The sequence below is a fragment of the Genypterus blacodes genome, unplaced genomic scaffold, assembly GCF_046128005.1.
Source record: "Genypterus blacodes isolate CSIRO-AG114 ecotype Tasmania unplaced genomic scaffold, CSIRO-AGI_Gbla_v1 ptg000037l_1, whole genome shotgun sequence".
Lineage (NCBI taxonomy): Eukaryota > Metazoa > Chordata > Actinopteri > Ophidiiformes > Ophidiidae > Genypterus > Genypterus blacodes.
Window position 1 is genome coordinate 516,057 of NW_027466850.1, and position 26,454 is coordinate 542,510.

Here is a 26,454-nt window from a genome sequence, read left to right on the forward strand (position 1 = left end):
GTGCTGAGGTGTGTGTATCTGTGTGTGTTGGAGCAAAAGAGATAGAGAGACCTAAGCAAAGATGATTGCTTAATCAGGATGTACACAGCACACGTGTTTGCAAATTGTTTTTTCCGTCCCCACAAATTACGTGAGCCACAGCCATCACCATGGAAACAATCTTGTTCCGATTGCTGACTTGTTTTTCTGTGGACCGGGCCTGATTAAGTGAATATGCGATAAATGAAAGCGTAGAGGAAACACACCAGGGGGGAAAGTGTTGTCTCATGTTTACGTCTAACAGCATGTTGGCCCACTTCTGTGTGTTCAGTGTATGGTTCAGTCTGATTGGGTCCACTGAACAGCACAGTCACACACACATTGTACGCTCTGTTAAGCAGAGGCACAGATATACTGTACGTACCTCTGTTTTATTTTTGTAACTACTGCAGCTAAGGGAGCCATCCGGAGAGAATAAGTTTGGTTTTTCCTTTTAGCTTTGATGTTACAAAGAGAATGGAGGAGCCGCATGATCAAAACCGCTTGGAATCAGGTGTGTGTGTGTGTGTGTCTGTGTGTGTGTGCAAGAGCAGCAGAATGTACCGGAACTACGGGGCGCCAGGTGTGACACAGAGGATTTCATGTGCAAATGAAGTTCTGTGCCACCAAATTGATATTTCCGTGACACCTCGGTGCATTTCATCCACGGGATTTGCATTTCGTCAGCGGAATGGAATCCTTATCTCACTGTATAGAGTGAATTGTTCTCTTTCATTTTCCCTGCAGGATTGAAAGGACTGTCTGAACATTTCTCTGGATGAAATGCAAATGATGCTTTTGTCACTTGCGTCCTCAAAAATAACGGTTTTAACATGAAAAGATCCATTTTGTGGCACAGAATTCATTTGGGTTGACAAAATCCTCTTAAGTAAGCAAGCAAGCATGCAGGTCTGTGTTAGTAAGAGACATCAACGGAAACTCATATGAGCGTAATGGTTTGGATTAGAAATGATCCACAGTGTGTAAATAATCAAATGAAGCTTTGGAATCAGGCGTTGGAGGAAGTGCTGCATTCACTGGCTAGTTCTGTCTTTGATCCTTCGTCTTCTTCTTCAGATGGCAGTCACATGTTTGATCACAGCACGATCAGATATGGCTCCCTGAAATATGTCACAATCAGCACTTTCCACATCTACAGCTTTGAACTTGTCACATTTAGAACATCGATCCTCACTGCGGTGTGTGTGTGTGTAAAGGAAAGAAGTCTTTGGTTCCTTACGTTGCAGACATGATGTTGATAGGCAGACGGCAGCAGACGCTCCAGCGGACGCTTCATTAGACACGGCTGCTCACTCCAATATGACACCCCGCCTATAAAGCCGACATTGTGAAGCTGATAATGTTCAGCTTTTGTTGATAATGACTCACAGAGGTGTTGATTCAACTGGGTGGCATCAGTCCAGCCCCCACACACACACACACACATGACAACAAACACTGAACAATATCGGCTTCACAAAGGGATTTACAGCGATTGTCTTCCACTGGACCGCACTGGTTTATACAGGTGTACCTAATAAAACCACCACAGAGTCTATCTACTATTGTCTGATTGCAGAATAATGCAGCACACATAGAGAAACACAATCTATTCATCTAAGGGTGCTCTCCTTTAGAAAATACCTTAAAAATATAAATCATTCTTTATCTTGTACATTAAATGTGTGTTTGTGTCATATTGTACCTTTGTAGTTAAACATAGACAATATTCCCACAGAATGTTCACTTGGTCGCTGTGATGAAGCTCACAGGCGTCATCGTTACATTTCAGTTCAGTTCATTAGCTACAAGAGGGACGGATAATGTCTCAAGCCGGCAGTTGTGCACATCTGGAACAGGAGGGAATCAAAACACTGAGAGCTAAACTGAGTTCAAGTGAAAGTAGGGAAACACTCAAATCATGACATAACTTTAAATATCCTCTACATGAAAAGTCATTATTGCACCAGTTGACATGTTGCCTGTCTGCCTGCCTCTCTGTCTGTCTCACACACTCACATAAACATAAATCATGGGAGTCATCACATGAACTAAGGCCGGTTTGGAGGAGAGAAGTGAAATGAAGTAAACCATAATCGCACACTGCAGATCCATTTTTGATAGAAACACTTCAGTTCTCCCTCGACACTGCGATGACGTCATTCAACACGTCCCCTCTCTCTCTCCTCTCCACGCTTGATCGCCCTCTGCTTTGCTCCCACTCACACAGTTCTTGCTTGTGGCTCTTAAAGTGAATTTCCCAAAAGCGTTCAATGGCTGTGATACAAATACTGTTTTTTTTAATAATCTGGGCTGAAACCTAAAGTGAAAATATTAGAAATGATAAGAAAGGCATTTATATTCTTATTTTAAATGTTCATCCTTAAATAGATTAAATTATGGGATGCTTGGAAGGAAATGATAGAGAACAGAACACAGAGCATCTTTCATTATTTCCTTTTCTTTGTCAGGTATTGTCTAGGTTTTGTGTGCATTGTTATATCTTTGTAAAGTTCAGTTGTATTGAGTTTCTTGTGCTTCTTATCAGCGCTCCACAGACACGCACACACACACACACACACACACACACACACACACACTCTGTATCGTCCTCCGTGGCGCTCATTTGCCAGGCCGACTCTTCTCTCGACTCTTCTCTCCCTGAGGTGACCGTAGTTCCAGAGCCACGTGGTTCTCCTGCCCGTCTAACGGCAGCACCGCGGTCCCCGGCCTCCTCTGCAGGCCCTCCGTGTGATTCGCCCCCTGCTGGTAGCCGGAGCGATGGCGGATGTTGGGGCTGATGCTTTCCAGGAGTCTCTGAGACGGGTCGGCGCCGTCGTGCAAACGCTCCTCCTCGTCCGTGTCGGCGTCGATGAACTTGTGAATGGAGGCGTCGTGGAATGTGAAGATGTTGGCCTGCAGGTTCTCGGGGCTCTTGCTGGGCGTCCTGGCGCTGGCGGTGGTGTAGACGGACACCTCGGGGCTCTGCAGTGACGAGCTGTCTGAGAGCGCCGCCCCCGCCGTCCCTGTGGCCGAATCCTCCCCGCCTCTGAAGTTGACCTTGAGCGAGCGGCTTTTGAGTGGGTTGTGGAAGCGCAGACCCCCCGGGCTCTCCACACACAGACCCTGCTTGGCGCATCGTCCTGTCAGGGGCGTATTTGTCCCCTGGGATCCCTCATGCTCCGCCTCCAGGGTGGTCTCCAGGTTGGGGTTGGTGCTGACCCGGCCCGGCATGTGACTGAGCGGGCTCTGGGAAAATCGCGAGCTATCGAGGAAATCCGTGGCGCAGCTGATGAAGCTGTCGATGCTGGACACGCTCCTGATGTCCGTCACCGCGTCGGCTGTGCTGGAGACGGCCTCGGCGTGGACGCTTCCCATCTCAAACTCTGTCCTCTGCCTGCCCGCTTTGGACGCTTTGTCCTTGCCGTTGAGGTTGGGCTGTGATTGGGCCTTGGCCATGTTTTGGTACATCTCCTCCAGTTTGTGAGCGCTGAGATGCTGAGGACTCACAATCTTGGTCTCCTCCTGAAAGCTGGACTCCAGGGTCCTGCTGGGGCTCATGTCTGACTTGTGTCTGGGTGTCCCTTTAGCGTGACCTTGAGACACGTGATTGTCTTGCAGCTTCAGCTTGTTTGCATCGTTTCTTTCCACCTCTACGTCCGTGAGCTCCACTCCACCGACAAATGTGTCTTTCATGTTCATAGACACGATGCTACCGTTCCTCTTGGCTCTATCCAGGGCCTCCCTTCGTTTGATGGCTTTTTCCTGACGCTTTTGCTCTTTGTAGAACTCTGAGAAGTTATTTACAATGATGGGAATAGGCAGAGCGATCACCAGCACCCCCGCAATGCAGCACAAACCCCCCACTATCTTCCCCAGTAGAGTCTTTGGGTAGATATCTCCATATCCTACTGTCGTCATAGTGATAGTCGCCCACCAGAAAGACGCCGGAATGCTTTTGAACTTGGTGTCCTCCTCGTCTTTCTCAGCAAAGAACACCAGACTGGAAAAGATCATGATCCCCATGGCCAGGAAGAGGATGAGCAGGCCCAGCTCGTTGTAGCTCCTCCTCAGGGTGAAGCCCAGCGACTGCAGACCCGTAGAGTGACGAGCCAGCTTCAGAATCCGCAAGATACGCATGATCCGGAAAATCTGAACCACTCGCCGGACGTTCTGGAACTGCAGGACGCTTTTGTTGGATTCGGTGAGAAAGATGGTGACGTAGTAGGGGAGGATGGCCAGCAGGTCGATGATGTTCAGAGGACCCTTGAAGAACTTCCACTTGCTGGGGGAGGAGAGGAAGCGGAGCAGGTATTCCATGGTGAACCAGGCGATGCACACGGCCTCCACGTGGGCCAGCTGAGGGTTGTCCGAAGCTTGACCGAACTCGTCCACGTCCTGCAGCTCTGGGAGGGTGTTGAGGGACAAGGCGATGGTGGACAGAACGATGAAGAGGATGGAGATGATGGCCAGGATCTGGAAAAGAAAGACGAATAATGTTAGATGATTGAGCCACGTGAGCGTATGGTGCGCAGAAAGTCTTTTAAGAAAGTCTGTCTCTTGAGAAACTTCAAACGTCAAATCCGTTGCGCTCAGAAATCTCCTGTCAGCACTTCAAGGTTTCTTCTCTCTCTCTCTCTCTCTCTCCATTCATTCCTCATACAGGCATTAGAATGAGAGACGGCCTTTGAACATCTTTTGCCCCTCCTCTCTCTCATTCCGTACCTCGCCATCTCCCAATCTCTCTTTCTTTCTTTCTTTCTTTCTTTCTTTGCCTCAACACCACCATACCCCACAGGTGAAAGTCAAAGTCAAGGTGTGTGACACGTTTGTCAGAGCACAATGGCCGGTCAGTGAACGCGACTGATAGATGCTGATGACTGATTTGCTGAGGACAATAGTTCCGGTCACAGAACTGAGGCTTAAAACGGAGACGTGGAAGGAAAGACTACACTCATTATCCAACACACGGTCACAGCCGAGGCCGTGTCCAGGATTATTCTTCACTGGCACCGATCAGCGACCTCAAGCTCTAATTGGTCTTGACAGGAGACTTCCTTCACATCTACTCTGAACTTTGGAGGAGAGATGGACGAGACGCAAGAGGATCCCTGCAGCTGCAAACGAGGGGGCAGGAAGGCAACGAGACTGAGGCGCGCTTCAGTTTCAGCCCAATAGCTCGTCTGAGAGAGAGCGAATTAAAGGGCAGACAGAAAACAGAATTCAATCAGAGCTTTCCCTTCCTCTGCCATGGATCCCAGGAGAGCCAGAGTGACGGATGAAAACTCTTCAACCCGGCCCATTAGGAGTGTTTCCTGCCACACGCCGCTTTGAGAAAATGTCAACTCAAAGCAATAACTCGACCTTTAACGGTACCGGGCGAACTCTTGAGCCCCCTCCACCCTCCCGTGATGTTTTCTTTCTTTGAGGACACGGCGCTCTGAGCACCCCGAGGCTTCTGAGTGGTCTGGAGAGGAATTGACTTTGTAAGTGTGTACATTTCCCCACACGGCGAGCGACAAAATGGGATACTCAGGAAGCAGCACTTAAGTTCAGCCTAATGCAGTCTGACACGCAGGCCCGGGTGGAAGCAGCGAGCTGAACACGCGGGAAGACAGCAGCGAAATCAACACGCCCTGGTGAGGAGCGGCCTGGCCGTGGACAGGCCCCTCACACTTTTCAGGCATACTCCTCTCCTCGTCACCTTTTCTCCTTCCTGCTCTCCCTGCAACACTACGCCGAGTCAGAGGAGAGGAGATGATAGGGATGTGATCATCACACACACACACACACACACACACTTGCAGTCTACTCAACACTCTCAGCAGCAGTGACAAGTCGTGACACAGCATCCCAACGTTTAGACAAACCCAGTGAGTTTCCTGGATTAGGCAATGAGATGTGTGTGTGTGTGTGTGTGTGTGTGTGTGTGTGTGTGTGTGTGTGTGTGTGTGTGTGTGTGTGTGTGTGTGTGTGTGTGTGTGTGTGTGTGTGTGTGTGTGTGTGTGTGTGTGTGTGTGTGTGTGTGTGTAGAGAGGATACACTTTAAAAAATGATGAAATGCAATCGTGGCAAAGTGAGTCTTCATTTTTTCAGGACATTCTTCTGTTGCTTCACCACATTTCAGAGGGAGAAAGATCAAAGTTCACTCGCGTACAGACTCGTTTGACAGAAAACACAGAAATTTGATTCTGTAAGATTCCAACATTTTACACATTTTTTTCAGGATTATTCACTTTTACTTTTTTCTTCTTCTTTTACTTTCCTAATTAAATCTTCCAGCGTGTGTAGTATTTGAGTATCTACCTTAGCGACAAACACTGAGGTTGCGGTTGCGTTCCGATCTGCTTCCTGTTGACTTATACCAAAACACTGGTGATGGATCAGATCAACACTGTTGCTACTTCTCAACAGCCTTGTCACACACGCACACATACACACGTCAAACACACAAACATACACACATTTACTCCCAACTCTGGAATTAGCCCTGGGCCTGCTCTTCCCACAAACTCAATATTTAATATATTCCTTAAGAGCAAGGTGTGTGTGTGTGTGTGTGTGTGTGTGTGTGTGTGTGTGTGTGTGTGTGTGTGTGTGTGTGTGTGTGTGTGTGTGTGTGTGTGTGTGTGTGTGTGTGTGTGTGTGTGTGTGTGTGTGTGTGTGTGTGTGTGTGTGTGTGTGTGTGTGTGTGTGTGTGTTGGTGCATGAAGGACTCCAGAGCAACAAGATGGCCCAGTTTTCACACATGTTTCTTGCACACACACACACAATTAGTTCTGCTTCACGTGTGGTAGGAGGAGGGATGGACAGCTGGAGCTTCAATCACAGGGTCAAGTCCCATCAGAGCAGATCACAGTCACATATCACTATATGTCACTTTTTACTTTAATAATGAACACAACTAAATTGAAATAAGCCTTCTTTCCTCTTTGCTGCCGTCTGTTACCTTGACTCATTTTGTCTTGTTTGCCCTTTGTAAGACTCTGAGAGAGAGAGAGAGAGAGAGAGAGAGAGGGAGAGGGAGAGGGAGAGAGGGAGAGAGAGAGAGAGAGACAGAGAGAGAGAGAGGGAGAGAGGAGGATATTTCGGCATTTTGTGTCAGAGGACAGAAGACATGATGGATAAGATGACCTTGCCGTTACCCAAGGGAAACTTCCGTCCCCTTGTTTAGAGTTTCCCCTTCATTCACTCGTCTGCTCTGGTTGTAACTGGATTTGTGTGGCGGCCTCTCTAATCCCCTTACAGCACTATTTCTATTATGATGTGCCAATAAATGTTTTCCGAGTCGGCTGTGGTTCCCTGCCTGCAGGATACGGTGTCGGTGTTTCGGTTTTTTATTAGAGAACTGCGGTGGAAAGAGATAGATGGGATTACAGTGCCAGTAAACAAAGTGGAGAGAAAGCTTTCCTGGGTGCGGCAACGGCGCTGGCGGGGCTCCCTCTGCCGCCGTACACACTTCCTCCACTGGGAAATGAGAAGCACCCAGGAAAGGTTTCACACTGGGACCAAGGTGCACTTAATCTCATATAGAACAACCTCAGGGCCTCTTAAGACTGGGGAAGCTACATGGTGACAGCTCAGATCTGCTTCTCTTTCACAGCCATAGGTGCAGTGGAAGTGGCTCCTTGGGGCTCCTCTTGTTTAAGCCCTTGAAAAGTTTAAAGTAGTCATAACAAAATGAATAATGGCTGAGTAAATCATTTGCTGGTCTGGTCTCTGTGGCTGAAAACCTTCAGAGGCTCTTCTGGGCTTCGCTCACGTCTCAAAGATGCTAATAGCTTCTGCACAGCCTTTGATAAATGATTCATTTCGTTCTCACGGATTCACAAAATCAGGAAAATGAGGAGAATATATTAAAAATAGAGGCAAAGAGAAAGAAGCAAAGTTTTAATCTAATATTTAATAATAATTCTTTTTGTATTAGACGTGATGACTAAATACACTGAAATATAAAGCAGCGAGATTAGAAATCTAATATTTGAATGACTTTCATCACAATCTGGCTGCTAATTACAGTTTCTAATTACATACAAGCATGCAGATCCAAGTCTCCCATCTGCTTCCAAACCAGATTGGCAGTGACATTAAACATCTTGCAGCTCCGTTCTGCTCTCTGCCCCGTTTTCCAGCTTTCACCTTCCTTGGCTGCCTGCTCCGTATCACCTCTGAGCCTCAGGTGCGGAGCCTGAACCTCCTTCATGCCCCGGAGCACCCGCGGGCTGCGTGACCTCCGGCGCTTAACGAGGGAGAGGGTGAGATGGATTGCCAAGCTCACGGCAATGCAACATTTGTCCTTCAGGAAGGCGGGAAGGTGGAGCCGAAATGAGGAAAGCACACAAGTCACGGGACTTCAGGTGTGTGTGTGTGTGGGTGTGTGTGTGTGTGTATGTATGCAAATCTGTGCTTTCACCATTCTAGCAGGTCTTTTTGCCCCACACGAGAACCCAAAATAGAGAAAGAGTTCAGCTGTAAGGAGCACCTTGGGAGCAATTGTAGAGTTAAAAGTAGGTTCAGGTCAGTGTGTGTGTTTAATGTTTGTCTTTAGGCGTGTGTGTGTGTGTGTAAGGTGACTTTCTAGCTGCACTGAAATTCATATGAGTGGCTGCTGGTTGGTGTCCATATTTTTGAGAGAGAGAGAGAGAGAGAGAGAGAGAGAGAGAGCCCTCTCTCCCCTGTGACCACAAACAGAGCATCTGTGTGCTTAACACCTGTCATTCTCCAGGGACTATAAAACATCTGGAACATCTGTGTTGCCAGGCGCTCGCTCGCAGATAATTTTGGAAATTGCAGTCTGCTACCAGGAGAGACGTTTCCAAGCTTTTTACTGTAGGAAATTTCCTCTGTGTGCCACTGTGGGCAGCAGCACGTCTCTTAAAATGAAGCAATATAGGGGAGAATGTTTCTCACTTTCATTCAGGAGTTCGACTGAGGGGAAATGACAGAAACGTACTGAGTCATAATGTTCAGATCAGCTTGTTTCTGTCCTTTGTGGTTGGTTGAGAGCTTTAATCAGACACGCTGGCTGTTGTCTGTTGTCTGCTTGTTGTTGTTGAGGTGTGGGAATCCTGAGCAGACAAACAGCCTGGACTGTTTTTGAGTTTTTATCTTATTTTATCTTTTTTATTTCCAGCCTCCAGAACAGAATGAGCACAGTATTTGTGATCCTGAGATGCAGAATCCATTGATTCCATGGTTTGCTGAGGGCTTTTTGCGTGGGCCAGAAATACACTACAGACTCATGGCTCACAGCACACACACACTCACATCTCCACTCAGTGAAGACACATCACACCCAGCTGAAAATGACAAGTACTCAAAATCTGGCTTTGTTCTTGATACTTTTTTTTTTTTTTCTTTTTGGTTGGAGCTCCAGCTGTCTCTTGTTGCTATGGTCTTTTACTCCGTCTGAAAGTGGCAGCGCTGTGGGGAGGTTGGGAGAAAAGAAGAGCAGAAACACATCACACTGAATCATCGCTGACGCCGTGCAAATGGATGATTTTGCACCCGGGCCCATGCAAAACCTGGAGTCAGAAGTCCGTCGGATTATATAAGATGAGGCGTTGAAGGGGTCATGACCGATCTACTCGCCCACAATCGCCATGACTACGAAGTGCAAAGCCTCATCACTCGCAAGTTTGATGCCTGATCGGTGCCAAATAGTGGACAGGGAGGCTGAAATGATGCGTTTACTGACCTCGTGTCTGCTGTAGTTTACGTTTCGCTCATCTATTCGTTTGTTACCATTTAAAATGTCCCAAAAAACTCTAATTCCCAGAGTGACGTCTTCTTAATCTTGTCTGGATGATTCTTAAAAAACAAAGGGATTTGATTTAAAAACGACATCAGAGACTCTAGCATCCAGAACCAGGACATATTTGGCACTAATCAATGAATCCTTTCAGCTGAGTTGCTTTGTACCCCAGCGGTGCCAGACGACACGTTTCCAGCTCCTCTGATGCCTCAATCATCCCCGCAGATCACCTCCGGTCTGTCGCCTCGCTGTTTGTACCTGCGAATTTGCAAATGCATCAAAACTAAAATTATCCTTAACTGGTCCCACTGTGCCGGGGGGACCCACCACCCACTGTAGCCATGACAACGTATCCACTAGGCAACAATTATAGAAAGCGCTGGGCCGCAGGATGCTTGGCAGAATCTATTTCCCTCTCTCCCGCTTACGTCTTGATGTCCCACGCTCTCTCCCCGGTAAGAATCCGTTCCTATTTAAGGAATGATTAGTGATTCTTGTAGACACATGCCACACGGCCCCCGGGGCTCCGCTCAGCACCGTCAGCTTTAAACAAAAACCTGTGATGAGGGAAAGGAGGACGAACAGAGACAGAAGTGACCCCTCAGTCTTGGGCCTCAGCATCTCCCGCGAAAACGTAAGCATTATCAGCTGACGCCGCTTTTAGCTTCAACAGTCTGTAAACAACACGACTGAGCCCGACTCCAGATCCATTCTTATATTCCCCCTCCCTTTCTTTAGAGGTGTTTGGAACCTTTAAACGACCTTCAAATGTCTTTCTGAAACCGTACACCTCACAATTCTTCTGTAAAGACACACACACTGCAATTATTAGGTCAAACACACACACACACACTGTACATGCTGTAACATAACACTATCTATTGTTCATCCAGTAGGGAAACACCAGAGTGAGCTTGTAAATGATTCAGCAGTAGAGGACGGACAGACAGAGAAATGTCCTGCAACACAGAAGTGTGTGAGTCTGTGTGTGTGTGTGTGTGTGTGTGTGTGTGTGTGTGTGTGTGTGTGTGTGTGTGTGCCCAGCTATCTTTCCCCATCGTTCATGCCGGAGCAGTAAATGTCTGCTGCCTGGCTCGTTCTTATCTGACCGTGCTGGAGCGGTAAATGCCACGGCGCTCACTCTCTGACAGATGCGCTCCTTCTTGGCAGCAAAGTGAAGCCTGAGATACATTTAGCTGTTGCGTCCAAGCGGATTCTGCCCTGTCAGGAGGAATGAGGACGTCCAAAGAGGCGGGGAAGGGGGAGAGAGAGGGAAGCAAGGTGTGCAGGTGCAGAAGGCCCCGAGGCAACAGGCGAAAATGTAAAAATAGAAGAGAAAGAGTGAAAGAAAGAGCCTGACATTTACAATGAAAACAGTTTGGCGGGATCTAACCTTTAAGAGACGGAGAGATGAGCATTCAGTCTGAGCTCAGAGGGACCAGATTTAAAAATAAGATGTTCATTACAAACAGCTTGGAGGCTTTTTATCGGCGGTACGGCGTTACACACTGGACGCCGCCCATCGTGATGTATGTGTGTGTTTGTGTGTGTTTGCAGTTGGGATGGTTTGGTCTTCAGCGGGGGGGGGGGGGGGGTTTAGGCTCAATCATGCTGTAACACGGGATGGGGAACGCGTGTGTGTCGCAGCAAGTGGCATCTGGAAACGATAGCAACCAGCTGTGTGTGAGCTGTTGGTTGACGTGGGATTTACACACTGATTACAAAAATCAGCACCAGTCAATCAATGCAGAAAACAGATTAATTGAAGGGAAGAGAACACACGCTTCTCTCTCTCTCTCTCACACACACACACACACACACACACACACACACACACACACACGCACACACACATACTATACACATATATTAGCATTCCCGGGAACACCAACACTCTACCAAGCACATACACACACACACACACACACACTTCCTAAAGCTGATTCCCTCGTGGAGAGAGACTGCAGCACCAGCATGTATAGCGCAGCTAATAGTTTCCATGGTGACATGAGGCTTTTTGAGGAAGTTGCGTAACAGATGCAGCAAAGCGTACGCAAAAAAAAATGACAAGGAACTCAGAAACAAGGCCACATCTCACACTGGACCACACACACACAGCTGGGACAAACTGAACCTGCAGTGTTCAGCTGTGACGTTTGGCTTCAGGGAAACAGTTTAACTCTGTTTCATCAGAGGCTATAGGCATAAGGCTATAGGCCCGTAAACAGCACCGGACAATTCTAGTCCTCATCTTCATCTCCAGCTCCTCCTCAGTCTCTGTATGCTTACACAGAAACAGCTGAGGAGGAAGGATGGCTCAATGCCCTGAGCAACATATAGGATTGAAAGGGAAGAAGCTGAGGAGACAGAATACTATCACATAGACATCATCATAAGAACAATATTTGTTTATGTTTATCCGCCTACGTGTTCACAGAGGATCCAGAGAGAATATTCCCAGCACACACTGCCAACACAGGGATCCTCTCTACATGCCGCTGCCGTGTTTACAGAAAGCAGCTTTGTTTCAGTTCTACAGCAGAATTCCCTCATGTGACTTAGTTTAATGGTAAAATTAAGTAATTATTTTCTTTCCATTCCAGCCAAACGCTTGCATCATGATACTGTAAGGATGAGAGATGTGTGGCAGCGGGCCAGCAGTGACTGTAACAGGCTGCTGCTGCTGCTGAGGCCCAGCCCGACGTCACACTTGTATAAAGAGCCGGTGACAGCCAAGGTGATTTGCGAGTGGAAAAACACATAAATTATAAAAGGATGTGTTTAATGCTTCTGCCATCTGCGGCGTCCTGGAACTGGGATATTTGGCAGAGGGAGGCAGAGGAGCAAAGGAAATGCAGTTCAGTCCAGGACGGTCAAATTCTTCTTTGCATCACGATTCTGTGTTTGCTCCGTTTCAAGCGTGCGAGCTGCAGCGACCACACGTGTCGCACAACAACACACACCGCTTGTATCCAACCGGTCGGCTCTTAACTGGCTGACTGTCAAGCACGCCAGCCTCACCGATCAATGCCATACATGGAGATCCTGACCTCAGAACGAAATGTGCCAAACCGGTTTCCCGATATCTGTTCCTCCTGACTGTCAATCTGCTGTCCCCAGGCCAGCGGCTGTGCTGTTTGTCTTTTAACCGCCATTACATCACAATTTAAGATGTTCACCCCTCGACTAAAGCATCCCGAGCTGCCGTGCTTGACTGTATTAGAGGAGTCAGTCATGGAGCAGCTGTTTTAATTTGCTGCTGTTCTCCCTTCCACTATTAATTGGATGCTGGAGTGGTCAGACAGGCGATCCATTATTCAGCTTGTTAGGTTTGCAAACAACATCTAAAGTGCCTGTTTGTCCTGTATGAGCATTGAGCAGTCAAATAGGAATTCTGGAGCAGATCAATACAGTGATGTCATATGATGGATCCCTTTTTGTCACTAACTAACAGCTAATATGTCATGTATCCTCTCTGTTGATTCCTCATTTCCAGGATCTATTCCCTTTGTTTCCTGATTTTTCCATCATTATTCCTGAACATTTCTCCAATTAGTGGCATTACCTCACTTTTTGAGGTCACCAATTCTAACACCCTTGTTTATTCTCCTCCCTCCTCCTCACTCCCAGTCTGTTACACAACAAGAAGTGTCAGCGTTCTCTAATCACCTTGTGGCTTTAGACCTTCAGTGCGTGAGATCACACAGAGATTAAAAGCCAAATCCTTTGAGATCTGGCAGTGCAGTTGTTTGGCTTTAAGTTCTTTCTGTTGGGTCAGCTTCTGGGATTTTTTGTCCAATACAGAATGTGATGAAGGCTGAGACCTGATGGAGAGGATCTAATAAGAAACTCATCTTCTCCTGCTGGTCCGGCTTCATATGAGGCACATTAAGGTCAGATGTTGACTTGGACGTGTTGCCTTCAGGGTATTTGCTTCTGTTTATGTATCAATCAAATACACACATACATATTGATAGATATTGGCGAATACACTCTCACACACACACCTATATACGCACACACCCATTTGCCCGTGAGAAAGCCTCCCTAACAGTCCCCTATTGGCTTCAGGTCTGCAGGCCGCCTGTGTATCCGGGGCCTCAGATGTTTGCATGTAAAGCTGAGGGGAGTCAGGTTTCCCACAGATCACTAAACCCTTTCTATTGACATCACGCCGCTCAATTGACACGCCAGCCAATCGGCTCACAGCTCCTGGGGCGCTGAGCTGCCAGAGATCCGCATCACATAGGCAACCAGACCAAAGAACTCATGGCGATGATGATGATGATGATGATGATGATAATGATGAGGAGCTAAGACCAGGAGCTTTAATTGGACAGAAGTGAGACGGCCTGATCCTGGGCAGTGTGAGACTTTAAGTGATAATTAAAGTGAGATATTTTAACGCTTACTTACAAGGTCCATAGGCATTAGAGTGGACGCTTGTGGAAACTAAACCTGTCTCCTGCTGAAGTGCTTATTAGCTCTGAGTTATAGCCACCTGTCCTGTAAAGCAATCTAAAGTGGACAGTAGAGAAACATAAGAGGAAAGTATGTGAAGGAGCAAAGCAGTATTCCCAAACGCTCTGTATGTCCTTTTGTCCCTTCAAACTCTGTGACCCACATCTCCTCTCCTTCTCCTCTCCTTCTCCTCTCCTTCTCCTCTCCTCTCCTCCTCCCTTGGCCCACTTTACACCCCGATATCAGCACATCTCCTTGTCCTACATCTCCTATCACACTACAGTAAGGCAGGAGGCAGAGAGGTGAGGCGATGTGTCGGGCGGCGTCTGGTAGGCGGAGGCTTGAGGTGGATTGAGAGAAAGGAGTGGGCTGAAGCTCTGGTGGTCTGCCCGGAGAGAATAGGAACTCCTGGGACTGCCGCCTGGAGATTAGTGAGATAGTGGATTGAAACTCACCCAACCCACCCACGCTGCACTGCCAGACTCTCATCTCCTCCGCTGGATCTGTACTGTAAGGCAGCATTTAGTGACCACAGGCTTTCAGGTGCTCTGCCGCCACACTCCTCTCAACTTACCCCAGGTCTCAGGTGGCTCACCTACGACACTCTGATACCCTAATTACCTTTTTCTTGAGAATATAATTACAGTAAATGAACATTGGATCCTCCACGCTAGTATCAAGTAACCGCCTCCAACATATAAGCGTAGAAATACAGTCAGGACGTCAGACAGGATGTGACCCCGGCTTCTGTCTGTCTCACGCCGCCATATGTTCGCCGCTGTCATGTGATCGCTTGGGAAATTGACATTTTAATCAGGTTTTGCTTATCTGGCCGTTACTCCAATGTATCCATGTGGGAGATTGGCAGGCAGGCGTGACATTGTGTTTATTGTGCCGTCTAGCATGACATCCTCTGCTTCCTCTTTGGAAGGGGAACTCTGTGAGTGTGTGTGTGTGTGTGTGTGTGTGTGTGGACTCCACTTGTGCATTCATATTTTGTGCAACGTTGGACTTCTACTCCAGCACATCTTGGAAGGAGTTTGTTTTGCTTGTTACTAAACAGAAACACTCGACTCAAACACAACAGAGAGGATGGGGAAGAGAGGAAAACACACAAACACTCCTGTTATTCATCTCATCTCGTCTCACCTGACTCAGATTTGAATAGAAGCAAAACGAGACGCAGTTGTTCCCTGTGCTGACCCAGCCACACACACACACACACACACACTCTCACACACTCTCTGTCTATATACAGTGCTGTAATATGTACCGTAGCAACGCGTACAATTCATTTGACTAATTAACAGTTTTGGCTCATGAGATGTCTGTCTATTGCGTCGTTCTCTAATCATTGACATTTATTTTACAGTGACATCTCCAGAAGGCTCCCGAGGGCCCAGCGGAGGCGTCTCCTCCTCTGTGTTCTTCACTCGTTGCTACTTTAGGGAATTTTATCGGAATGAAATCGGCGGCGGTTTCTCAGATTCTTCACAGGTCGATTTGTTCTCTGCCATCAAATGCAAATGAAACAATCATGAGGCAGCAAATACAAACAGTCATTAGGTAACGAATGCAATCGAGCCGCTCTATCTAAGAGCACGGAGAGCCGCTGACTCATCACTGGCGTACAACATTTGTGCGTAGATAAATATAATGTAAATGTCACTTCACTTCTTCCTCATTGTTGCCTGGAGTGAAAGCTTGTGACTCTCCTGACCTCCGAGTCGCCAGGGAGACCAGGCCATCACACCAATCAGCTAGGTGTTAGTCAATCTTCGAACCTCTCTCTCACACACACACACACACTCTTTATCCCTCTTCCTCTGAGGCGCAAAATGAAAAGACCGCAGTTTACAAATGCAAATCCGACATCAGACGATCGACGAGCAGTTTGATGTCGTCCAATTAAAAAGACTTCAGCCGCTCGCAAAGAATCCCCTTCAGCGTGACCGTGTAGGGAGAGAAAAATGTGTGTGTGTGTGTGTCTCAGAATCTGGAAACGTAGCTATAATGCACGTGTGTGTGTGTGTGTGTGTGTGTATATATACATGTCAGTTATTTTTAGAGGCCCCATGGGAGAGGAGCGCCATTACTGTGCTCAGGTAGACAATCTGGCAGGGGGCCACCAGAACACCAGAACCATCCTGTCTATTTTAGCACAGAGTTTCCTTGTTTCCTTGTTGGAGAAAAAGGCTTCAAAGTCACAGTTTCCTCTATAGATTCAGGCTGAAATCATCAGATAATAACGCGGTCATGCTCTGTCCTCATCGATTGGCTTTGTTTGACTGACTTATTCTGTCCCATAAGATTTAAAGAGAGGAGGTGGATGCATTGATCCGTGAATCGAACTGAACTCCCTGTGACTGTTTCTCTCTCTCTCTCTCTCTCTCAGCAGCCGTTACACATCTATAATGCAGCTTCTCCGCCCTAACTGCTCAAATTGTGATCTTTACAGGACAAAAACTTCTCTTCTCCTCACGCCAACCTCAATCCGGCCGGAACCTTAGGAAAGAGTAATGATTTTTTAGAGAGCAGCACAAGCTCCGAGTGAGACTTTATAGGCGTTGATTGAGCGCAAAAAAAGAGTTTAAATTTCCCTTCTCGCTGTATTTGCTCAAGAGCAGAAGGCACTGGGGTGTGTTGTGTGTTGTGTGTTGTGCCTGGAGAACAATGGGTGTTTTTCTCACCCATCTGCCTCTGCTCCTGCTGACATTTTTATTTTAGTCACATAATGTGTACAGTCAGTCCTTTGTTCCCAGCCCAAATTGCTCTCTCCATATTTCCCCGTCTTGTTGAAGAGAAAAAAGTGTTTTTGGTAGATAAATTCAATTTTTATAAATTTGTATTTGCCGGTTTTCAACCCAAGTGTGACGAGGGGCCCTTCAGTCAAAATGATGATGTAATGGGATAGGTGTAACTGTACGCTTAAGGCGACCTGCCCACCGTGGCAGACGTGATGCCCCGTGTCAGACGGGAAGCGATCAGGCGTTAATTGAACCCCGCTGGTGACTGATCGTCCTCTGAGCTTTCAGGTGTTGGGTTATCGTTCAAGTAATTACTGCTCTGCAACAGACAATCATACTGCATCTGCTACAAAACACTTCAAGCTTGATCCAAACTGTTTGTTGGACTCAGTTTTGCTCAAGTTAACAATTTGTAGTGGAAAAATTAAAGAAAGTTGAGTTTTGCATTAAGGAATTAAGGACTTCCTGCTTATATTCTACTTTACTGTTGAGGGAAACAGTTTGGTAAAATATTGAAGCTGGATAGTTTGGATATCAAAGTTGGATATCATCTCAGGAGATTCTAAATGTAAATATAAGTTTCAGTTTTCAGTGTTGCATCTTTTGCATTTTGATTCTGATAACTTACTGATATTCAAATTCTGTGCATTTTCAACCGTATGTCAAATTAATATGTTGCCTTTAATAATAATAATAATTTAGAATTCGGCTCATCTTCATCATTTCAGATTCCCGACACTTTCTTTTTCACTTTCTTTCAGCCCGAGCATCTCTGAGTGTGACAGCGACACACAGCAATAACATAATGGACCTGCAGGGGAAGAAACGCTGTCTGATTTGAAAATGCGTGTGCTGAACCTTATCTGCCCCGTGGTATCCTGTGACCGGCCCCTTCTCATATAGAGGAGACACACACTTCACTTTAAAGACAGGCTGTGCTCATTAAACTGTAATAGTGATGGATGTAATTGCATTTGCATCTTTTGTCCTCAGTCATGCAGGCAAACATCAGAATAGGGGGAATATCACATAACCACATGACACAGGAGTTGATGTTGGGTCTGTGTGAGGCGTTCAATGTTCAATTACGTCTCAAATGGCACAAGTTGGAGTTTGGACGGACGGTTTGTGTAAATAGAGGAAAGAATCTGTTGTGTTTCGGCCATATTGCTGATTTCCTTCTCCTCCTCTTGTCAGTCTGATGTGAGCGGCTGATGTCTGACCTTTTTCAGTCTGGTGGTGATGGAAACTCGGTGTTGTGTGCAGCTGTTGTTTGTTTGTTTGTAGCGTGCAGATGCTTTTGGTTTCTAATGACGACCTCTGTGGAAACTCTGTGTTTTACTGCGGCTGACCACGCTGCCCAAGCCGCCGTACATCTCTGTGAGTGATGCTCTCTCAGCTGACAGAGGGGTTTGAATAATGAATGAGAGTTCTGCAGCCGGGCGGTCACGTCTCCAGCCCCCTCGCCGCTGACCTCTGACCTTTTCAAACATCAGCCCCCGGAGAAGTCCTCTATAGCCACAAACGCAAACAACATGAGGGGAAGTCAGATAAGGCTTTGTGCTAAATTTAAGCACGGACGTGGTTAGCCTGTCACGCACAGATACTATGGGAACATGGGCGTGTGTGTGTGTGTGTGTGTACAGTATACAGTGTTTCCCCAGCTGGCTTATGTGATAAGGTAATGTAGCATACTAGATCACCTCTCCATGGAAACCGTGGGGTAAAAGGAAGGGGGTCATGGAGCTTCAGTTGCCTGCTTCTTTCCTGAAACCGTGTGCCACTCACACAAAGGAGCTGTGTTTACTCTGGAAAAACACATCGATGTATTTGTCATCAATCCTGATTTTTGCCGAATGCTGCAGTCAAAGCGTGACAGCTTCTCATAGTGTTTGGTGAAAGATGCTCAGTAAATCATGCAGAAACTCACAGTAGATGTTGAAATGAAATCCATGACTAAGAATAGAACCAAATCTCAAAAGTCCAACTTGTATTGTAAGCAGATTCTAGAAGTGAAACATTGACAGTGAATGAAAGGCGATCAAAAGAAAATCACAATCTGAGATAAGAGGATTTCTGATTCTGTTCAAGTTGTTTGTTTTCCATATAAGTTATGCTTTTTAAATAAACTAATTCACATTACAAATGAGTTTTAGGCCACCTGGTAGCTGGAATGCACAACATCTGTAACAACACACAGCTGCACCGCACAAAAGCATGGATATATATCCGGCCCCTGCATCAGGTCATCATAATGTAGTCATGTCATTAATCAAACATGAAGGAGGACCAGAAGGAGCAGCTGGTAAACAGGTAACACAGCACCTCCATCAGTGAAGGAAGCACATCATCCACAACATAGAGCTCAGTAGCATCACAGCTCCGCTCAGCGCTGTGAAAGCTCTAATTGTGAGTATTTTTGAAGTCGGAAAAAATCATTTAGGCTTTACTAACACAACGCATATGGAACATAACGCCGTGGCAACAACACAAACAATTTAATCCTCATCTCAGCGGTTCACACAGCAGCAGATTTCCTCCATCGATCGGCAGGCGGTCGCTCTGATGAGACTTATTACTTCCAAAGGCTACATTTCAATTCATGCGTTTGCACACCCGGGCATCACGGAGCTGCGTTTAAGAATCAATAATGCTAATGTGTTTCTCTGTTCACTGTGCAGCTTCACTAGGGTCTGCCTGCATGCCACTGCACTATGGATCTCAATTTCATATGTAGTTAGAAAGTGGAGAGAAAGAAGAGAAAGAATGTGTAAGAGCCGCTGGCTGCGAGCTCAAAAGCTCACAGAACCGAGCAGGGATCTCCATGCTGAGGCCTCCTTGCTGCATATTATGACATATGAGCCTCACATGTAATCTGTATGTGCTCACATGAATCACACTATCGTATTCACTTCACCCTTTTAATTAGAATTCATGCCATAATGAGCACTCACATGCTGATTAGGTTACATGTGTTTAATGAGAGCAGAGAGTACAATAGAGAGAAAGAGAACATGGGATTACAATGGAGAAAGAGAAAGAGTGTGTGTGTAAGGGAGAGATAGAGAGAGTGTGAGGGAGAGAGAAAGAGAGGGAGAAAGAGAGGGAGAGAGTGAGAGAGAGAGAGTGAGAGAGAGAGAGGGAGAGAGGGAGAGAGGGAGGGAGAGAGAGAGAGAGACTGCCAACCAGCACCCCTGAATCTGTGTAAGCAACACTTGGTGATAAATGGCGCCGCAATCAATGTGGCAGTAGGGAAACTGTGTGTGTGTGTGTGTGTGTGTGTGTGTGTGTGTGTGTGTGTGTGTGTGTGTGTGTGTGTGTGTGTGTGTGTGTGTGTGTGTGTGTGTGTGTGTGTGTGTGTGTGTGTGTGTGTGTGTGTGTGTGTGTGTGTGTGTGTGTGTGTGATTTATGACTATTCAACCCAGCACAGGCGCAAAGGAAGAGTTGGTGTCACTCGGCAACCACACGCGCAAAACAACTCGTAAAATAAACCCTTGTTGGATAGTCTCATGCCTGGGTTATTATGGGATACAGATCACGCACAAACATGGCAACCAGAGAGAGAGAGAGAGAGAGAGAGAGGAAGTGAGAGAGAGATGGAGAGGAAGATGTACAGAGGAAACTGCCCAAAATAACAACAGAGACGACCAAATTGTAGTGATCGTACTGCAGCTTCTCCTCCGCTCCCGTTGGTTGTATGAATGGCTGCACACCCTCCCCTCCTCTCCTCTCCTCTCCTCTCCTCTCCTCTCCTCTCCTCTCCTCTCCTCTCCTCTCCTCTCCTCTCCTCTCCTCACCCCTAAACGCAGGAATACCAAGGAGGCACCAGGCTGTAGGAAGTCACACATCCCGGTCCCTGGCTAAACAGTGTTTGGGGTGTGTCCTCAGCTGACCCAGCTTGCCTCACATCTTAATGTCTTTGTCATCGATTTTCTCCGGGTCTTCAAAAAGCAACAAAAAATTCCTCTGGCAGGCCGTGCAGCAGGTAACAGAACGCAGCTCCGGCTCTGGGTGATCTCAGGCCTCGCACGCAACAAATCAAACTGCTTACACTTAAGTCAATCGGCAACATCCGACGGCAGTAACAGCCTGTCTGTCTGCCTGCCTGCCTGCCTGTCTGCTTGCCTGCTTGTTTGCCTGTCTGCTCGCCTGCCTTCACGGTGGTCTGTGTCTTTGCTGGCGAGAGAGGTTTCCATGCAATTAGTGCATCCAGGGCCGTGCCAAGGCGAGAGAAGCAAGTGTCAGTTTTCATAGCTGTGTGTACTTCTCTGGATCAGTGATTTGGTGGTTACACAGCGCTCGGCTTGGCTTTTAGATGGTGAGAATCTTCACATCCCCCTGAGTGTGGAAGTCTCAAGAAAGGCTGTAACGTTAAAAGTTGTACTTGTGAAGATTATTTCTTTAAACTCTTTTGAAATCCCAACCTGAGCTGCTCCTCGTTGGGTTATAAGTGATTGTAAAGTATGCGCACCATCAAATTAGGAACGTCTACTGTACATTTGTGTGCTGTGAGACTGTGTGGTGCTGGAGGAAGAAGAAGAAGTGCTGAAGCTCTTCAAAGTAGCAGTGCTGATGGGAGAATAAGTGGAGGAAACGCCGTCTCACCAGTTTAGATTTGCCGTTGTGTGAAAACTTTGTAGCTGAAGTTTTGGAGATTTTTAAGCTTTCAGGCCAATTAAAGGAAGTAAGAAAGAAAAGTGGTGAGACAGAGTGAGGGAAGGAGACAGAAGAAGGACAGAAGTAAGGGAGGAGGAAAGGAAGGGAGGAAGGAAATTAGGATATTTTGATATTATTTGATTGTGAATGTATAGTTTTATCACTTTAGTCACAAAAAGTACAACATTGCAGTTTTTAATGCATGAGGTGGAGGTAGAAAGACACATTTGTACTTAACATGCTTACTTGAGTAAAGTTACTACTCTGCTACTTTGCACCTCTTTGATTTGAAACAGGAGTTTGTTGTGTGAAGTAAAACAATGTATACAACACCTACAGTCTATTTGTCTCTGAGTACTGAGAGCTGAAGGTAAACTAATGTAATACAGGAGTTAGATTCTTTAAGTCAGAGTTAAAGATACCCTGAGTGTGTGAGGTAAACATTTACACCCTGAGTAGTAATAATATAAGTTTGATTCGTCATTTGGGTTGTAATAGATTTGCACTGTACAAAGAAATACTACAAGTGAGGGCCTAATGAGACTGGACTCTCTGAGAGGTGACTTATTGTTACTTCAACGTGCCATTTTTTTCTGAATTAAACCTTGAGTGCAACTTAAAGTAAAGCCAGGATCCGAGCCAAACTGCCGTCAGGGTGACTAATAACTGTGACCGTGATTCCTCCCGAGAGCCAAACGCTGCTCCGAGTACTGAGCATCACAGGCATGCTGAGACTTGCCGTATTACACAGGCCCGGTTCCATTTACAGCCCACTTGCCCTTTCCTCCCACTGGGCCCACCTACTGCACACATGCTCTAATGGACGCCGCCGCAGACATCCAGCGTTCTGTCTTAAAAGAAGCATCTTTTTTAAATGGATAGACAGATGATCTCTACGAGTTTGTGTTGTTTGGTTAAATAATTTAGTTGGCAATCCATGACGGAAATGCAAAGCGAAGTGGGGTCTAAAATGACCCACTCACACACACTCTGGCATGCTGTCCTTCACTGCTGCTTTGACTTGGAGCAGCTCTGTCCCTGTCTGAGTTGGTCCTGGTTCCTATGAGGACTTTGCCCGGGTTCATACAGAAACTCTAAAGGCCGGGTGTGTGATGAGGCGAGCTATAGATATTCTAGATCACTATTTACTCTATCCAGCTGAAAAAGTCAAGCGTTATTAATACACAATTAAAATTTAATCCCCTCTGAAATATAAATGAGACGGAATCTGTTTAGGGCCGAGTTATTTTACCCGTCCACCTCTTCAATGAAGCTGCAGAAACAGACCACTGCATTTAGTCTTTCTTGTTTTCCGCTCGCATTTAAAAAGGGAAAGCACAAAGCGACAGCCCCATTTTTCCTGATAGTTGCAGACATCCACCTCCATTTAAACGTTGGATGCGCTGTATATAAAGCTACTGTGTGTTTAGTGAAATCATTCTTTATACTGATAGAAGAACCTCTTATTTACTTCCGATTGCTGAGTCAGCATCCAGATATCGTCTTCAAGACACGTTGTCAAGCAGAATTAGTCAGATGTAAGCTCCGTTTCGCTGCCATTAAAAGTATCGATAGCCGGATGAAAACAATCGTGGAGTACAAAGGTCTGTGTAAGACGCTATCAATAACATAAACATGAACCTTCTGTTTTGGAGGAAGGATGTTATTAATATACACAGGGAGAGGAGCGGAGCAGTCGAGCTCAAACAGCTTCTGGATAAAGCCTGGATAGCTTGAAATTGATTTGCATTGTACTTTGTGGTCTTGGGTAAACATTCACAATCCTTTTTGAGTGCAGCCTCTTCGCTGTTCTTCTATTGATTGAACAAAGATCACACATCACCAGTGAGTCAAAGTGCGGCGTGCTTTTACTATTAATATACAGCATTAATAAGAGATGACCCAGGATAGGTCCTTGAGGAACACCATAGCTGATTTTTACAGCCGGGGTTGATTGGTTACACTAATATCCTTATCTGCTTCATACAGATACAAACAAAGACCATCTTTAAAGTCAGAGTCAAACCTTTGGCACACCCTGACCAGACTGCACAGCTGACAAATGATTCACTATTGCAATTGGACAAATACGAGACGTCTTCATAAGATTTTACTTTCTACTCTCTCCCACACAGAAAACTTTCCTCTGTAGTAATAATTCAACCTTATCGTTTGCCTTCCCCAAACCTGACAGATGCTATTCCACAAACACCGTCTCTCCTCCTCCTGCTTTACTCTACACAACAAAATGTGACAAATCGCCTTGAAAACATAATGTTTAAGAACTCTCTGCATGTGTGATTTAGAACACGCTGCTGTTTTTCAGTCAAGCCAGCAAACGTGAAGCAAACATCTCCTAATGAGTGCAATGTTTAAACAGTTAGTTGCAATTGGCAATACTATGCAAGCAACATTACCATTAACATTTTAATTGATTATTGACCCGGTGGCATGCTTATACAAAGTCAGTCCATTTAAAATGTTGTTAACATGACTCCATCCATTGATCCTGCTAAGTGAAGTCTCCCTGCTGCTGGAGGCTGATCTATGAGCCCGGTAATGAGAAGGATGATTGAATACAAGAGCGGGGAATGAGACAGGGATGGCTAATGAAACCAAAAGGGGGTGATTTGGGGAAATAGGGGATTGGGGGAAGGAAAGGGGGGAGGGGGTGGGGGGCACAGTGTGAAGTTCTAAAAATAGATATAATGCAGCTGCTTTTCTTGTTGTCATGACCCAGAATTAAACTCCAATTCACCTCTCATCTTCTGCCTTTTTGCCAAAGAGGAACAAACATTCCACTAATCACCTCGAGAGACCTGCATAGACTCATAATAGCGCTGACTCATTCTGTGTATTTACCTCAGATTAAAGCAAAGAAGCAAAATGAGTTCTCAGTCACATAATGCCAGCATGATGAATATGTCTGTGGAAAGCTTTGATGTTGATCCTCCAACACAGTAAGCCGTCTCTCTCTCTCTCTCTCTCTCTCTCTCTCGCGCTCTCTCGCGCTCTCGCTCTCTCTCTCGCTCTCGCTCTCTCTCTCGCTCTCCCCTTCACACACACAGGCGCGCACACACACATACACACACTATTAGAAACACAGTGTGGCCTTGGCTTCTCTCCCGGCAGTAAGTAGTAGGTAACCCTGGGTCAGGTTGCCTCCTACTTTCACTTGATCTGCAATAAGTGGGATCAGAGGTGAGGTGCTGATTGTGACACTCTACCTTGGCAGCGAACGAGGAGCTGGGCTTCTCCAAGAGGTCCCAGAGTTTCTTCCTCTTCTCGGAACAACAAGTGGTAGTGAACTCCTCTCCCTCTCTCTCCCTCATGTTCTCGGCCTCGCGTTTCAACTCCTCGTTCATCTGCTCCTTCTTCTGGTGATACCTGGCCTGGCAGCAGGACTCCAGGTAGATCTCGTCTATGCCCCAGAAGTCCAGCTCCTGGCTGAAGGACAGGGCGCACATCTCCTCCATCATGTGGAGCTTCCCGGTGCGGTAGAAGTTGAGGATGGAGGTGAAGGCGCCCGGGTGTCTGTCAAAGAAATACTCATTGTCGTCCAAGCTGTAGTCGTCACATATGTCCATGAGGGAGTCGTGTGTGTTGCAGTCCCTCAGCTTGCCCAGTCTGGTGCGGGGCAGCCTGTCCAGCGTCCTCCACAGGACTTCATGGAGAAGACCCCCAACGTTCAGTCTCACCCGGCGGGAGTGCGTCTTGCTCCGGATAATGTCCACAGCGTCCGGCGTCAGCACGGTGGCCGACTGGGACTCCTCTGGAACCATCTTCACTCAGGTCGCTCCTTCACTTGATAAGACTGGAACGTGCAGTCTGGTAGACTAAGAAGACATGGTCCGCTAGATAACTGCATCAGGGTCCCTCCTCTTTACTTGTAGCTGTAATGACAGAACAAAGACGCGCTGTTAGACGTTTATCCACTCATCAGAGAAGAAGAGGAGGTATCTTAACCAGCTTTAAGACGAGCTGGAGGGCTGGCGGGGTGGCGGTGCGGTGCGGTGCGGTGCGGTGCGGCGCGGCAGCTAAAGGAGCGGACGCCGGCGGTGTGAGCTCTGTCCGGTGCTGAAACGCCGCGAAACCCGCCGCTGTTTACCGACTTTGGTGCTGAAACGTCGCCGGAGCGGGACAGCGATCAGTCGCAGTCTAAGTAGATGTGTGTGTGAGAGAGAGTGCGTGTGTGAGTGAGAGTGTGTTGTAGAAGTGTTGGGCTCTAGACTCATGTTTGCACCCACTGGCAACTTTGATTCAGACCCCGCGGTAAATCACCAATTAAATCCAAACACACACACACACACACAGACACACACACACACACGCACACACGCACACACTCACACACATCTGTAAGTTTGTCGTTGTCCTATTCGCCAGTTTTAACCGAATTAAAACACGCGGAAAGTGACGCAACAGGACTGTGTGATGCTGGAACTGGTGACGAACTGAACACACAGCTGGACGCGAGTACAAATCCCAAATCTGCTGTTTCAAACCAAATAAGTCATCCGGAAGCCAAAGACAGAAGGCAGGACACACACACATACACACACACACACACATGCTACTTACGTCTCTCTCTTATGTGCCGATTCACCACACGGACCAACATCAGCAACATCTTCAGAGTGAAACTTGTTTTGCCGGTCCCGTTCTCCGCCGCTTTGTCGGAGGCTGACGGAGGCATCATGAGCAAGGCATCACCACCGACATGCTGCAACACAGAAGACTTTGACACCGATAACGCGTCCGGTCTATGGGACAAACCAACACGTATAAGACACGGAGGGCACAGGTATAGCTCACCTG

The 26,454-nt window shown here is 46.8% G+C and overlaps 1 protein-coding gene across 1 annotated transcript; it reads right to left on the reverse strand.

The window, feature by feature from the left end:
• Positions 1-2,640: 2,640 nt before the first annotated feature.
• On the reverse strand, positions 2,641-25,418 carry LOC142996184 (potassium voltage-gated channel subfamily B member 1-like). Its single transcript, XM_076147085.1, has 2 exons — positions 24,864-25,418; positions 2,641-4,494 (listed from the first exon to the last, which is right to left on the reverse strand). Exons 1-2 carry the CDS (start codon positions 25,416-25,418, stop codon positions 2,641-2,643), a joined length of 2,409 nt encoding a protein of 802 aa, XP_076003200.1.
• Between the last annotated feature and the right edge of the window lie 1,036 nt (positions 25,419-26,454).

Coding starts and splice junctions, on each gene's coding strand:
- LOC142996184 (XM_076147085.1), bottom strand. CDS start 25,418: ATGGTTCCAGAGGAGTCCCAGTCGGCCACCGTGCTGACGCCGGACGCT. Junction 4,495..24,863: donor GCTCCTCGTTCGCTGCCAAG/GTAGAGTGTCAC, acceptor TTTCTTTTCCAG/ATCCTGGCCATCATCTCCAT.